Source organism: Alternaria dauci, chromosome 4 (assembly GCF_042100115.1).
Source record: "Alternaria dauci strain A2016 chromosome 4, whole genome shotgun sequence".
NCBI classification, from domain to species: Eukaryota; Fungi; Ascomycota; class Dothideomycetes; order Pleosporales; family Pleosporaceae; genus Alternaria; species Alternaria dauci.
In genome coordinates this window covers 2,287,602-2,300,761 of record NC_091275.1, presented here as the reverse complement: position 1 = coordinate 2,300,761, position 13,160 = coordinate 2,287,602, and the positions used below count along the sequence as shown (strand labels likewise).

General features: G+C 52.0%; 6 protein-coding genes across 6 annotated transcripts; 3 read left to right on the top strand and 3 right to left on the bottom strand.

The window, feature by feature from the left end:
* Nucleotides 1–727: 727 nt before the first annotated feature.
* On the bottom strand, nucleotides 728–1,987 carry ACET3X_005314 (uncharacterized protein; the record flags this gene model as incomplete). Its single annotated transcript, XM_069451506.1, has 4 exons — nucleotides 728–1,174; nucleotides 1,206–1,657; nucleotides 1,723–1,858; nucleotides 1,919–1,987. The coding sequence occupies 4 exons, from the start codon at nucleotides 1,985–1,987 to the stop codon at nucleotides 728–730; spliced, it is 1,104 nt and encodes a 367-aa protein (XP_069307358.1).
* A 351-nt stretch (nucleotides 1,988–2,338) lies between these two features.
* On the top strand, nucleotides 2,339–3,554 carry ACET3X_005313 (uncharacterized protein; the record flags this gene model as incomplete). The annotated part of the gene is made up of 3 exons (XM_069451504.1): nucleotides 2,339–2,374; nucleotides 2,430–2,856; nucleotides 2,920–3,554. 3 exons carry the CDS (start codon nucleotides 2,339–2,341, stop codon nucleotides 3,552–3,554), a joined length of 1,098 nt encoding a protein of 365 aa, XP_069307357.1.
* Nucleotides 3,555–4,271: 717 nt separating this feature from the next.
* On the bottom strand, nucleotides 4,272–5,522 carry ACET3X_005312 (uncharacterized protein; the record flags this gene model as incomplete). The annotated part of the gene is made up of 4 exons (XM_069451503.1): nucleotides 4,272–4,317; nucleotides 4,365–5,366; nucleotides 5,421–5,461; nucleotides 5,520–5,522. 4 exons carry the CDS (start codon nucleotides 5,520–5,522, stop codon nucleotides 4,272–4,274), a joined length of 1,092 nt encoding a protein of 363 aa, XP_069307356.1.
* A 669-nt stretch (nucleotides 5,523–6,191) lies between these two features.
* On the top strand, nucleotides 6,192–6,941 carry ACET3X_005311 (uncharacterized protein; the record flags this gene model as incomplete). Its single annotated transcript, XM_069451502.1, has 1 exon — nucleotides 6,192–6,941. The coding sequence occupies one exon, from the start codon at nucleotides 6,192–6,194 to the stop codon at nucleotides 6,939–6,941; it is 750 nt and encodes a 249-aa protein (XP_069307355.1).
* A 391-nt stretch (nucleotides 6,942–7,332) lies between these two features.
* Nucleotides 7,333–11,022, top strand: ACET3X_005310 (uncharacterized protein; the record flags this gene model as incomplete). The annotated part of the gene is made up of 8 exons (XM_069451501.1): nucleotides 7,333–8,472; nucleotides 8,569–8,577; nucleotides 9,289–9,431; nucleotides 9,483–9,498; nucleotides 9,545–9,609; nucleotides 9,665–9,742; nucleotides 9,788–10,018; nucleotides 10,068–11,022. 8 exons carry the CDS (start codon nucleotides 7,333–7,335, stop codon nucleotides 11,020–11,022), a joined length of 2,637 nt encoding a protein of 878 aa, XP_069307354.1.
* A 186-nt stretch (nucleotides 11,023–11,208) lies between these two features.
* ACET3X_005309 (uncharacterized protein) lies at nucleotides 11,209–13,134 on the bottom strand (the record flags this gene model as incomplete). The annotated part of the gene is made up of 7 exons (XM_069451500.1): nucleotides 11,209–11,643; nucleotides 11,696–11,806; nucleotides 11,876–11,985; nucleotides 12,042–12,204; nucleotides 12,247–12,488; nucleotides 12,537–12,901; nucleotides 12,959–13,134. 7 exons carry the CDS (start codon nucleotides 13,132–13,134, stop codon nucleotides 11,209–11,211), a joined length of 1,602 nt encoding a protein of 533 aa, XP_069307353.1.
* Nucleotides 13,135–13,160: the final 26 nt, after the last annotated feature.

Sequence of the window (13,160 nt, the reverse complement as noted above, 5' to 3'; positions counted from 1 at the left end):
CAGGGTTGTAGATGCCGTGGTGAGGTTTGCGTCGAATCAAGACCTTTGTGGCAGGAGCGCGGGCATCTTCCCAAGGGGCAATGAAGATATTCATGATGATTTAGAGGGAGGCTACGGTGGTGCGGTAGTGAGCAAGCATATACGCGAGATCAAGGCAGTCGTTGCACAAGAATTGCAGAAGCAGGCTCACAGCGGACGTTAGCGAATACAGTCGAGCAAATGTTTGCTGGGTACGTTTTTGTCGTAAGTTAGCGCCGTTATCGTCCCTAAACCTTTGGTTATATGTGGGAGCTTAACTCAAATCTAATACGACAACAATATGTCAATTTGTACTGTTGTTCAACAGTAGGATTATTGGAGCGTGAAGTTTTTATGACATTGTGCGGTCCCGTATTCGCACAGTCTTTCGTACACGGCGTACAAGAGCTCTTGGTGCCCAACATAGATGCTGTTATAGCCAGCAGCAGATTTCTGCTACTAGTCTCCAAGCACACGAGTACCTTATGCCTAATAGGCAATTGGTGTGATGGTATTGGGGTTCCGGAAGCAACATCTGCGACCCAATATAACACCGGGGTACTGGTACAAACCGTGAACTGTACGCGAGCTGCTAGGAGCTTCAGAACGTGGTGAAGTGGTTGACGATGATGGCGACTGGTCTTGAACTTTGGCAACGGCTTGTTCGCCTCACATATCGTAATTGTGGCTATTTCAGACCCTCGACTGGTCACTCTGGCCATGTCTCTTCCACTCTCGGTTTGCTTGCCAAGTTTCGATCGCGAATATGCTCCTCCAACGGCAGGTCTTGATGCTGACTACGCTCTCCCATGTCAACACCCCTCTTCTGCAGTGTTCTCGCGTATCCCAGTGTCTTCTTCTTCCAATCGCTCCGGCTCACCTTGCCCTCGATCATGTCTGCCAGAATCATGGCGTCGAAGCATGCTTGGCTAGTGCTTGCGGCAGTATGCGGTCGGAAGCCAGCTAGAGCATCGCCGATGAGGATGACGCGACCGCTCATGAACTCGTTAGTCGGAGCAACAACGTCTGTAATTGCTTGTACGAATGGCTTCTCGGTCACTTTGACAATCTCCGCAAATTGAGGAGGCAGACGCTCACTTGCAATCTTGCGTTGCTTCTCCCATGCTTGCAGGTCTATTTTGCCAGGTGGAGCGTTCTTTGAAAGTTTCCAGCGTGTTTGGGCTGACCGAGTTTTCAGGTACGGTTCCGCGAAGAGCGACATAGCCTGCGTACGTGCGCTCGATGCCGGTAGTGAGGAGGGAGCGGACGGTAGAACTTGGTCCATCGGCGCCGATGACTAGATCAGCCTCCATTTCACCCGTACTTCCATCGCTTGTCTCGTACTTTACAACCAATTTGTTCCCCTTGTCTTGCAGTTCAACCACCTTGTGTCCGTGGAGATGGGTAATCTTGCTCCCACTGTCTTGGTCGTGCGGAGTGTCGCAATAGTCGCTCTCGATTCCGTCAACATTAGCCCTAAGCATGTAGTATGCAAGGTCCCAGCTCGTCATGTTCAGTGTCACATCTTGTTTGTGTATGACTTGGCCATGCTTGTTCAGGTATTGCCTTTGAGTTGAGGTAACAGCCAAGTCGCGCTTGCATCTGTCATAGCGCTTGAAGAACGCCAGCGTATCGCCACCTACAAGGAGCATGTACAATGTAGGTGTGTGTCTCACACGCAGTTCGTACAGGAGAACTTCTCACCAGCGACGATGCCAGCGCCTTGGTTGTGGAGGAGGGCAGTCGGATTTCGTTCGAGAAGCGTGATGGTGTGGCCATGTGGTGCCGGAAGACGTTTAAGAGCAAGAGCTGTCGCAAGGCCACCCAAAGATGCCCCGACCTGTATAGGGAAGTCAGTTTGTGCTCAGGATAGGAAGCGCGGGCGCGTGCTGGGGCGTACGATGATGATGCTAAGCCTCTCTCTGGCGGCGTGAGGAAAGCCATGTGATTGTGTTGTGCCGTCTGTCATTGTGGATATCGTCAACCAGTATCCCAATTGTGGCTCACGTCGAGTGAGGATGAGGCAGCCATAGTGAGCCTCGTTGGCGCGTTGATGGCCAGTCCGGATGGTTGATTAGGTAGGGAAGATCCCATGACGACAGGCTCGACGCGCCCAAGAATGCCGAGGGGTGTCGGAACCCAGAACGCTAATCGGAAACGCCCAGCATATTGCCCTCCCTACCTCGTACGCGGCACTCTCCCCACGATAGTCTTAGTAAGACACAAGCGCTTCTGTATGTCGACCATGTCTTTCCAAGCTTCTGACGTGAATTTGAAGCATCCGCGGTATTGGACGAGCCGGCCGTCGCGACATTGAAACATGACAGCCAACCGCGGATCTCGTGGCCTTGTTGCTGTACGCCAACCCTCGTCGCTGACATTCGACATGACAATGCTCACAGGCCAGCCAGATTACCGGTGCAAATGGCACAATCGGCTACGCTTGCGTCGTGTATGCGCTGCAGACTGGCTATCGAGTACGCTGCATTGTGCGCCGTTCCCCCGCCATCGAAGCCATCAAATCCGGGCCCTCAGTCCAGTCATACCTTGACCTGATCGAATACGCCATTGTACCTAACAATGCGGCCGAAGGGGCTTACGATGAAGCTGTTGCAGGCGTCGATTACGTCGTGCACATAGCAGGAGCATGGCCGATGCAAAACCTGGATCCCGACAAAGACATCTACTGGCCATACATCAACTCCACAAAGGGCCTGCTTGAGGCAGGGAAGAAGTCACAGACAGTCAGGAGGATGGTCTTCACGCAAGCCGGGGCTGGGCTCGTTGACTCGGAAGACGGGGATACCTTGGGCAGGCGTATGGATCGCGTTCTCAACGGTACGTACATCTCTTCCCTCGTGCTCGTCTGTCTAGCCCAATGCGTTGTACTGACCGACACAGAGCAGGTCCAAGTCTCGCAAACGTCGCTAGAATACCGACCCCCTCTAAAATCTCCTCACAACGCATACTGCTCCGCAAAAGCTCAGTGTATGACCTACCTTGCAAATCTTCAAGCTACCCACCAGCTCCCTTTCTCTATCGCGCAGATCATACCAGGCACCGTCATCGGCCCTTCAGAGTTCTGCACAACGTCTGAGCAAGCGCTCGCACATGTGGATCGGCAAAGCAAGGCGCTGCTTTTCGACGATATGACACCACGATATGCATTCGGCTTTATACCCGTAAAGGACTGCGCTCGAATTCATATTGAGGCGCTGGATGAGAGAATCAGGAGCGAGGACTTGCCCACGTGGTATGTCGCTGCTGGGACGGTAGAACAGGGTACCGATGGGGAGCAGCTGTGGAACGCTGCAGCAGACATGATTGAACATGACTTTGGAGACCAAGTCAAGACAGGAGTGTTCAAAGTGGGACGAGACAAGGTTCCTACCAACATGCCGTTTCGTGCCGATTCCAGTGTGACGGAGAAAATGCTGTTGGGCGGAGACAAGATTAGAGGCCTACAGGACAGCGTAAAGGAAGTCGCGCAGTGGTATATTGAACTGAAGAGAGAAGAAGAGAAAGGAAATCTATGAACCTTAGCGAGGCAGAGTACTGAGCTGATATCGCCGACTCGGTCTAATGCTTCAACGCCCTACCATTTGAAGCTTTCCTCAAAGTATTCAACACCCCCGTGTCCCTCACCCAGCATCTGTACACTTGCTCTTCGGGCTTCATCAGCCATCAAAGCTGGTCCGCAGGCCACGATTGCCAACTGTTGTTGCCCCGCATCTCTTGCGGATTCCACCACCGTTGTATGTATATCGGGCCTGTGAGCCATCATCCTCACACTCTTCAACGCCTCGTCCAAAACGTCGTCCTTTGCCTCGTCATCATGAGTGACGTGTACCTCCATCTCGACTCTCTCGTCGCTCAGCAACCCTCTGAAATCACGGAGCACCGAGGCAAGGAAGGCATATTCGCGGACCGCCCATACAATCTTCACCCTCTGAACACGTGAGGAAGCGGAGAGGACATGGGCCAAATGTGACAGCGGCACTGCGATACCAGTCCCACCAGCTATAAACAGGATGTTGGTGAAAGTTTGGAGAGGTACAGTATGTCCATAGGGTCCTTCGATCAAGACATTGAGTCTTTTGGGATGCAAAAGACAATGTGATTTCAATCGCGATGTGAAGCCGTCGTACGGTCGGATAAGGAACACCATATTCCCCACGCCACCTGTGCTTTCAGACGGCAGGAGCGCATCAGACTCGGTGGATGAGGCTGACGACGTACGCAAGGGTTCGGGTCTAGGAGAGAGCGGTGACAAAGGCGTGGACGGAGGCTTGTAGGTATCTTTCGAGGTGTATGCCAACGTAAAAGGGTGGCTTTGGTGGGCATACAACGTGTCGTCCAACACGTGGATATAATAATATGTGCCGGGTTTCAACGCGACCAAGCTCTTCTTGCCGTCAACATCCATACGCACAAGGTTACTATTAGGGTCATAGGTAACCCTGGCCTTGGTACTGAGAGGATTCCGGTTGAACATTACGATGCGAACGAGGCGCATAGCGCGATCGAAGATCCAGATGACGACACATGGCCAGATGAATATGTTCCAGTCGCCGTTGGTGAAAATCTCGACATGGTAGTACATGGACCAGAGTGCAGCGATAGACAATGCGATGTGGGTGACGAGGAAGAACTCGTAGTGCGCGCGGCGAATACCATAGAACGAGAACGCCAGAAGGCCACACATGGCGATGGTCGCTAGTTCGCCGTTCCAGAAGTAATGTTTCGTCCAGTACTTGAGAAAGTGCGACCATCCTCCACTCTCCAATATCATCAGCGTATAGCCTAGGCTATGCACCACAGCTTGTACTGTGGCGACTCTAGCCGCCCATCGATGGAAAGCGTTGTATGTGCCGAATCCCCATCCAGTAATCCAGATCAAAACATCGTTTCGCATGCCGAAAAGCCAGACAAGGGGGAAGTTTGCCAGCGAAATGATGCCAGTACGATCCGATACATAGCGGAGAAGTTGCGCAGACTTTTCTGGCCAGTAGAGATTGCCTTCGGTAAGGCGGTAGGAGCAAGTACAGAGGACGATGTTGAGCGCCACGAAGAAGAAGATGGTAAGCGATTGGATCCGTGGTGGTATGGTGCACCAGCCGTAGGGTCGAGAACAGCGGTCACCGAATGCGGCAGGTATAGTGACGTATCGCTTTAGCCATGTCCGTAGAAGAATCGCAGGGCTCCGTGACGCAGAAGCTGTGCTAGACTCATTACCCGGAACCGCCTCATACGACTCCTTGGAGTGCTGTCGACCGCGCATCAGAGACAAGAGACGCGTTGTGACACCAACCATCACTACGGCGATCCAAAAGTAGTACATGTACCAGCTGTAGGTCTTGTTTCAGCAATCGCGTAATCGATGGAATCCGGATTCAGCTCACCCATATACAAGATGGATTTTGTATTCCCAATCTGCCGCGTCCTGTATGCTGCAATTAGCACTGCATTTCTTATTACGACGTGATGTGGGTAAATTGTACCATGGTCGTAAAAGCCCGCTTCACGAGCGTGTCACTGGGCACCACAACTTCACCAGTGCTCGGAAACGCCAGTGCCTCTTCCGCCTCCAGTCGTCTTATTTTGGCCCTTTCATCCGGCGTCCATCGATCCACGACATCGTGAAAGGATGGTAAGGTGACATTTGCGTATGCTTCGCACCAGACGGTCTGCCTCTCAATCCATCCATCTGTTTGGCCATCTCGCTTGCAGAACTCTTCAAAACACAGATACAGTGAAGTGACGCGCAAGTCACTATGACATGCTCGGATCCTCCTCGAAAGCGAGGGATCGGTGTCGTTGAAGGTCACATAATTGATCGTGGTCTCGCAAGCCAAAGGGCAGAATTTGCCCGAGTACAGAGACTGTGCTACATGTGCAAGAGAGTAAAGGATAATAGAGATCGACAAAACGCGCATGGGTGGACGCAATAAAGTTCAACAGGGACGATGCAACCTCGGAGATAGGAGGGGTTGGAGAAATCTTATCAGATGGCTGTGCACGGGCCTGCGCTAACGTCAGGCGCTCCTCTTTTGTGTCAGCTGGGTCGCTGTTTCACAGCCTGAAGTCGGCCAATCATTCCGTGAGAACAAGCCTGCTCTGCAGTCAAACTCGTTGCCTGTACGCTCACAGGATACCAGACTATGTCGCAGGTCATGGCAAAGACGACTTTTTTCGCTTTACCAACCGAGCTGCGCTTGCACATTGCCGCCTACGCGCTTGAGCAGCCCGACGCGGGACTCACCAGAGAGCACAGGCCTGGGGAAATGCGGGATTGCTTCAGGGCCGACAACAGGTACAAATCCAGCACCAATCTCGCCATAAGGCTGGTCTGCCGACAATTCAACGTCGATTTTCGTCGCCTTGCCATCCAAAAGACACTCTTTGTGCTCCCCAAAGGCTCGACTGGGGTTGTGCAGCAGCAATCGGACGGGCTGCTACGCGATGTAAAAAAGTTGAGAGTCCACTTCGACCCCAACGATATCACAGAATGGAATACGTACCCCCTGAACAAGCCATGCCTACGCCTCGATCAGCTGGAACTTGTGATCATGTTCGAAGACGACAATAGCCGGAAAGCTCTGGTAGGCCTGTTCAGGCGATTGCAGAATGTTAAGCAAATCAGGCTTCTCGCCAACGAGAAGGGACGTGCATGGGGGTCTCACGAATTCATTAAATTGCTCGGCGAAATGCTCAAGGAAGACCATTACCAAAGATACGATGCCCCGAACGCTCCGAATCCGGAAGATTCGTGGTGGGAATGGAGCTACAGCGACGACGTTGGCCAGACTATCTTTGTGGCCCAACAACAACCCAAGCCGATCATGCTGGAAGAAGACTACATGCTGCTGATGAAGCCGAAGGTTGACTACATTATTGAATGCATGGTGGCATACAGCACATAAAGCCGATTGTGCGCCTTGGCCGGACCGTGAGATAATGTCCGTGTTGACTCGCGCATAGCGACAAGACGAATACCGAGCTGGAGGTCTCTGACGAGTTTGTTGAAGTCTGCTGCATCACCAAGCAGGTAGCTGTTTACGAGGCTTAGTAACTAGACGTGTTGTGGTGCGGAAAGAGATGGATCGGTGCTTACTGACTGCGACGGCTTAGGAATCACGCTGCCTTTGGGTGGACCCGGAGGTCGCGAGGCTCCGACGCGGCCCCCACTTGCCCAATGATGAACTCGACGCAATACATGACGCCTTGCTCAACTCCAGTCGCGATTGCTATAATAGAAACCATGGCATCTCATGCTGAGCGCCCTCGATACCCCGAATCAACACATCGCCCACCATGAGCGCCCCCAAACCAATCCTCATCTCCGGCGGCGGCCTCGCCTCGCTCCTCCTTGCTCGTTCGCTGCACCGGTCGCGAATCCCGTTCCTCGTCTTCGAACGCGACGCCTCCATCGTCTTCAGAGCCCAAGGCTACCGTCTGCGACTCTCGCCTCAAGGGCTCGAGGCCATTGAGCAGGTCCTCGGTCCGGCAAGCTTCCAGAAGTTCTACGATGCTTGTGGGAAAACAGCCGGGGCGGGCTTTGCAGCAATCGATCCGCTGACGGGCGAGACATTGGGCGGGAATGATCCGAGCGTGAGGAACGAGCCTTTGGAAAGCAAAGACGGCAAGGTGGTAGGCATTTCGCGCGGTGACATGCGCAAGCTGTTCATGGACGGCCTAGAGGACAATGTACGTTGGAACCACCACGTCACGTCTTATGAGAGAACGGCAAACGGTGTCCGATTGATTTTTGCCAATGGCAGCAAATCAGAAGAAGGGTCCATGCTGGTCGGAGGCGAGGGTGTAAAGAGCGCAGTAGGCGCCCAGCTGGCCAACGGCGCCATCAAGGTTTACGATCTCGGATCTAGAGGAATACATGGACAAGCTCCAACATCCGCCTTCAGGGCTTTGGGCGAAGGCGTCTTTCGATTTGCCGACGACACGTCGCAACCAAACGGCGGCAGGGTCTTCGTCATCACAAATGTACGCGCCGGTGATATGGATAACCCCGATATCAACTTTGGCTGGACGATGGTTGGCTCCCCAGGCGTCATCAAGGCACCGAATGACAACTACACCATTACTGGACAGCCTGTTGCAAAAATTGCCAAGGCGCTCACTTCGCACTGGCATGAGCGCGTAAAACCCATTTTCCAAAACATGATAGAGTCTGAAGCGGCTTTCTGGAAAATCACATGCTCTGACCCCAGGGGTGTTCCAGAATGGCCAAACGATCCTCGAGTTACTCTGGTCGGCGACGCTGTCCATGCAATGACGCCGGCGGGCGGTAACGGTGCAAACACGGCTGTGCGTGATGCAGCTTTGCTTGGTCGCCTGATTGCCGAAGCTTGGGAGAGAGGCGATGGTGATGAATGGACGGGTGTGACAGAGGTATACGAGAAAAAAATGCGGATATACGCATCTGAGGCTGTCAAGGTTAGTTATGGGCAGGCCACAAGCATGTTCGGCATTGACCTTGATCTCAACAAGACGCCCACGATAAATGAATACGTCGCGCCTAACTAAGGCTAGATGCAACAGGTCAGAACGTGCGTGTTTGAGGATCGTCCATAATTTCGAGCTGGGTTCCGATTGTAGCATCGCATTCGCACGGAGCAATAGACCGTACCAGCATCATCCATGTCGGCGTTCGCGCAAATAAGAGTTGTTAATGATCTTGTTTTCCAGGCAAGAGTTCCGTGGCGGTCGCTGCACCAAAGGACATTGGCCGCTCTCTGTACTAGTATTGCCGGTAGTGACTTTGCCGTAGGACCACGACTCATGTACATATAGCTTCCCCGCATCGTATTCGGCCCACCGTGGGGTGATTTTACCGAACTTAAAACTTGACGTCTCGCACGAAATAACCGATAGCCTAACAAGCCTACCAATGGATCAACCAGTTTCACCACGTCCACGTAAACGCCGTGCTATCAATGCATGCGTCAGTTGCCGAACCTCCAAGGTACGGTGCGATGGAAATCGCCCCTGCGAACGATGTGATAGGAATGGCTCGACTTGCCAGTACCATGATGCAGTCAAAGATGAAAATGTGTTGCGAATCGAAAAGCTTGAAAGAGACGTGGCAATGATTCGCGAGCACATGCATGTCCAAGGTCAGGGCAAGAGCGTACGTAGGCACTCGCAGATGGGCTAGGAGTACACCTGAGGCAGCCAGAGGCATACACTGGACTCCAGCCCCACTTTGGGGACCATCATGAGACGTCTTGCTGATCATGTCCGTGGCTATAGTCACTCATGGAGCATGCGAACGCGGCGGTCCCCGAATACACGCTTCGCTCTCAGTCCAAATGCAACGCGCCTGACATGTCACTACGTAGTGCCGTTGAAGCAGGCATAATCACGTGGGAACAAGCAGCGAATTGGTATCAAAGGTAGCTAGAAGTAAATCTTTCGCAAGTCCTGATGTCACTGATCAACGGTAGCTTCTTTTCTGGTAGTGTATGCAGACTCTCATATATCGTTCGAGCCGCACTAAGTGACATAGCAATATCTTGTACCCATATTTTGCGAGAAGACGGATACCATTGCATCGGTGTCTTCACGGAGTCCGTGAGAAATGCTCCTGGGCCAACTGAATGTAGGACATACACTGACTTGTGAAAAGGATTCTGTTTGATGCCATTGTCAGCATTGGCTGCCGCGCCGACGAGGGGTTCGATACAACAATCTATCGTCGTTTGCAGTCTCGAGTTCGCGACCACATCACTAATATGCTCATTAACACGAGTGTTCCTACGGTAGAGGACGTACAAGCGATCGCGTTGATAGCGGCATACTCGGAAAACGGATTTGTACTAATAGCAACCGCCCTTCGGTTCGCCATGCAGATCGGGCTTCCTCTTGCTGTTGATCAACTCATAGCGAAAAGCCATGTACGTCCAAGGGTTGTCACTACTGACGAGCAAAACCTTTACCGACTGTCCAGAATTTGGCACGGTATCTGCAACCTTGAGCTTTTGTGAGTATGCCCTAGGCCGAACCAAAGACCTTCGTTGACAAAGTTCAAGTTTCTCCCTCGATGGAGGCAAACTTCCCGGTCTGAATATTCAAACGTCGTCCAGGAAAATTAGGAGCCTTCTGGTTCATCCGGAACGAACAGCGGTAGATATACGACTTCTTTCGCAAGTCGAGCTCAATATTATCCGCACCGAAGCTTATACCAAGATCATGGGCCGAAACAGCGACTTCATGGTTCAACATAGCGAAGATCAACTCCGAACTACAGTAGACGACGCTAGTGTTGAGCTGTCACTGTGGCTTGATGAGTGGACCACTATCGCAATGACGGAGCTGGTGCCACACCAGCGTGCAGTAGCGCTACAAAACCTGCAAATCCAGCGAGAATGGGCGATCATGACGCTCTATCTGAAAGCTATCGCTTCTTCGGGAATCGAAAACATCGCAATTATGACTGACTTTCAACGCGGCTTGATACGCAAAGCCAAAGAGGCGGCAAGCTGCCATTTACATTACATGCTCCAGCCATCGCTAACACCGAATTCGTCGCCTGCATCTCATACCACAACCTCTGGCTCAACATATCTCAGTACTTTCCGCTGGACGCTTGATTATGTTTGGGCTAAATGCGCCGTCTCAGTTCTGCTCGTTCTCAAGCTAGCCATCCTTCTCCGCGACCCGGTTTCCTCCGTCATGGCGCTGCTCCGTGACGCGCATCGCGTGCTGGAAGAATTGAAGACAGTGACTGTCGGCCATATCGCATATTTCCAGATCTTGCAAACTAGCATTGAGAAGTGCGAAGCCGCCCTCCAAGAGTATGCTGCGGAACAAAATCCTGATGAAGAGAACTCAGTCGCTGGAGCGAGAAATGGGGCAGCTGAAGACGAGTTCCAGGGTTATGTGCCAAGCGAGTTTGTCTTCGAGTGGGATTTTCCTGGATTGAATCTCAAACACATGCCACTCGGATGGCAAGACTTGTTCGTTAACATTGACAGTTTGTTTTAGAATGCGAACCTAGACAAGAAGCGGAAACACATATATACAGAGCTGGTTGTCGGATAGCCGGAATCCGGGAATCAGGTATATACTTGTGTGCGAATGACAACGAGACATTGAACTCCGCTCCATCGCGGTATTTCCTCCTCGGATATCATCTGAAAGAATGATTTCCATCGTACACCACCTCACAACTCAATACACAAAGATAAAATCTTCGTTCTTAATGTCAGTCACATCATCAAATGCCTTGTCGCCCACGCCGCTGGCTTGTGCGTTATCAGCTTGCTCCACGTCACCTTCGCGCGCAGTTTGCATACTGGTGTCAACAATGACAGCCGATTTACCCATGCTCTCTCGTATAGCTGCATGCTTCCGGTTCAGCAGCTTGATCCAGAACATTGCAAGCAAGACCAAAACGATGATTGCGATGAAGAGCGCGAGGTTTGCACGAAGGCCGCGGTAGTAGTGTGGCTTCTCGGAAGGCTTGAAGAGTTGAGGCCCGATGATATTGCCCGCGCTAGCGCCGACGAAGAGGATACTCGTTGTTACTTTGCGCTTCGTATCGCCTCCGGTATTTTGGCCGGACCAGGAGTAGATGAGTGGAGATATCCCAGGGTAGAAGGACGTCTGAACTTGTGGTTAGTGCTGATCCTCCGAATTGGGAGAAGTCAGGACTTACCAGGTAATATCCAAAAAGCAAGACACCTTTGTCCGACTCGTCACGTCCAACGACCATGAGGACGACGATGCCAACGATTGGCGGAATGCATAAAAGGATCAGGACGGGCGACTGCAGATGGGAAGATACGAAGTTAGTACATGTCTTACATAGGTACATTTCAAACAGCTAATGACCTACCTTCTTCTTCCACCACGTTGCGAGCCAAGCGCCCCCTATAGTGGCAACAATCTGGACGACGCCGAACGGCATGTTGAAGAGAATGGTTGCGAATTGACCAAATCCGAAGCCTGGATACTCAGTCAGTATATGCCTTCCATGTAGCTTGTATAAGGTGCTGACTTACTCTGAATGATTAGAGGTCCAAATGTGGTGATACCACCACTAGGAATGCTGACAGCCGTCAACATGGAAAACCAAAGCCATGTCTTGGGATCCATGAACGCTTCCAACACGTGATCCCACTTCCACACGCGAGACGCGACACCCATTTGGTTCATACGCAGACGCTCTACTGCAACCAGCTTCTCGTGATCGTTCAAGAACTTTGCTTCGATGGGAGAATCGGGCATAAACAAATAAACGAAGACCGACACAACCACCGTGAGCAGACCACAAAAGAGGAAGATGATCTGGTATGAGTGTAGGAGGTCCGACTTGATGTGCCCCAAGCCATACGAGAGCAAGCTCCCGAGAATGTTGACGATACCAAGCATGGCATACCAGGCTGCGTTGCGGTTTGTTTGTTCTCCGCGCTTGTACCACATCTGGACGACGGCAATGAATGCAGGTGCTGCATTACTTTAGTTTCGTGTACCGCCAGCACGAAGGTTCAACTCACCTATTGCAGCTTCAAACGCACCCAGCAGGAACCGTGTCGCCATGAGCCCGGCGAAGTTCCGCGCACCAGCCATGCCACATAAAATGACTCCCCATGTGAAGACCATCACACCCATAAACTTTCCCATCCTCAACTTTACTAGCAGCACAGCAACGACGGGCTGCGCTACCAGCTGAGCAATGTACACAATACTGCCCAGCCATGAGTATTGCTGACTATTTGGGTCAAGGTTGGCGTCCTCGATGAGCCCAAAGACGGAAGCGTAGGACAGGGTCGTCTTATCGAGAGACTGTAGGAAGTAGACGCTGAGGAGGATGGGCAAGATGACAAGATCGATCTTTTTCAGAACGCGTTTGTTCTCGGCGCTAATCGGTATCAGGTCAGTGTAAGTTCCACATGAGATGTCTTGTGAGAGTACTTACGATGTTACGACGATGCGCTCATTCGATGCGAGGAGCACAGCCGCTTTGTCCTTGCCTTTACCGTTAGCAGCATTGCTGGGCTTGTTGATAGATTCCGTGGTTTCGCAATTGTTCTTCTTGATATTTGTTGCCGTAGCAGCAGCAACAGCAGCGTTCGTCATATCCGGTTCCGACATTGCAAGAAAAATCAGGGTGGAGTGGA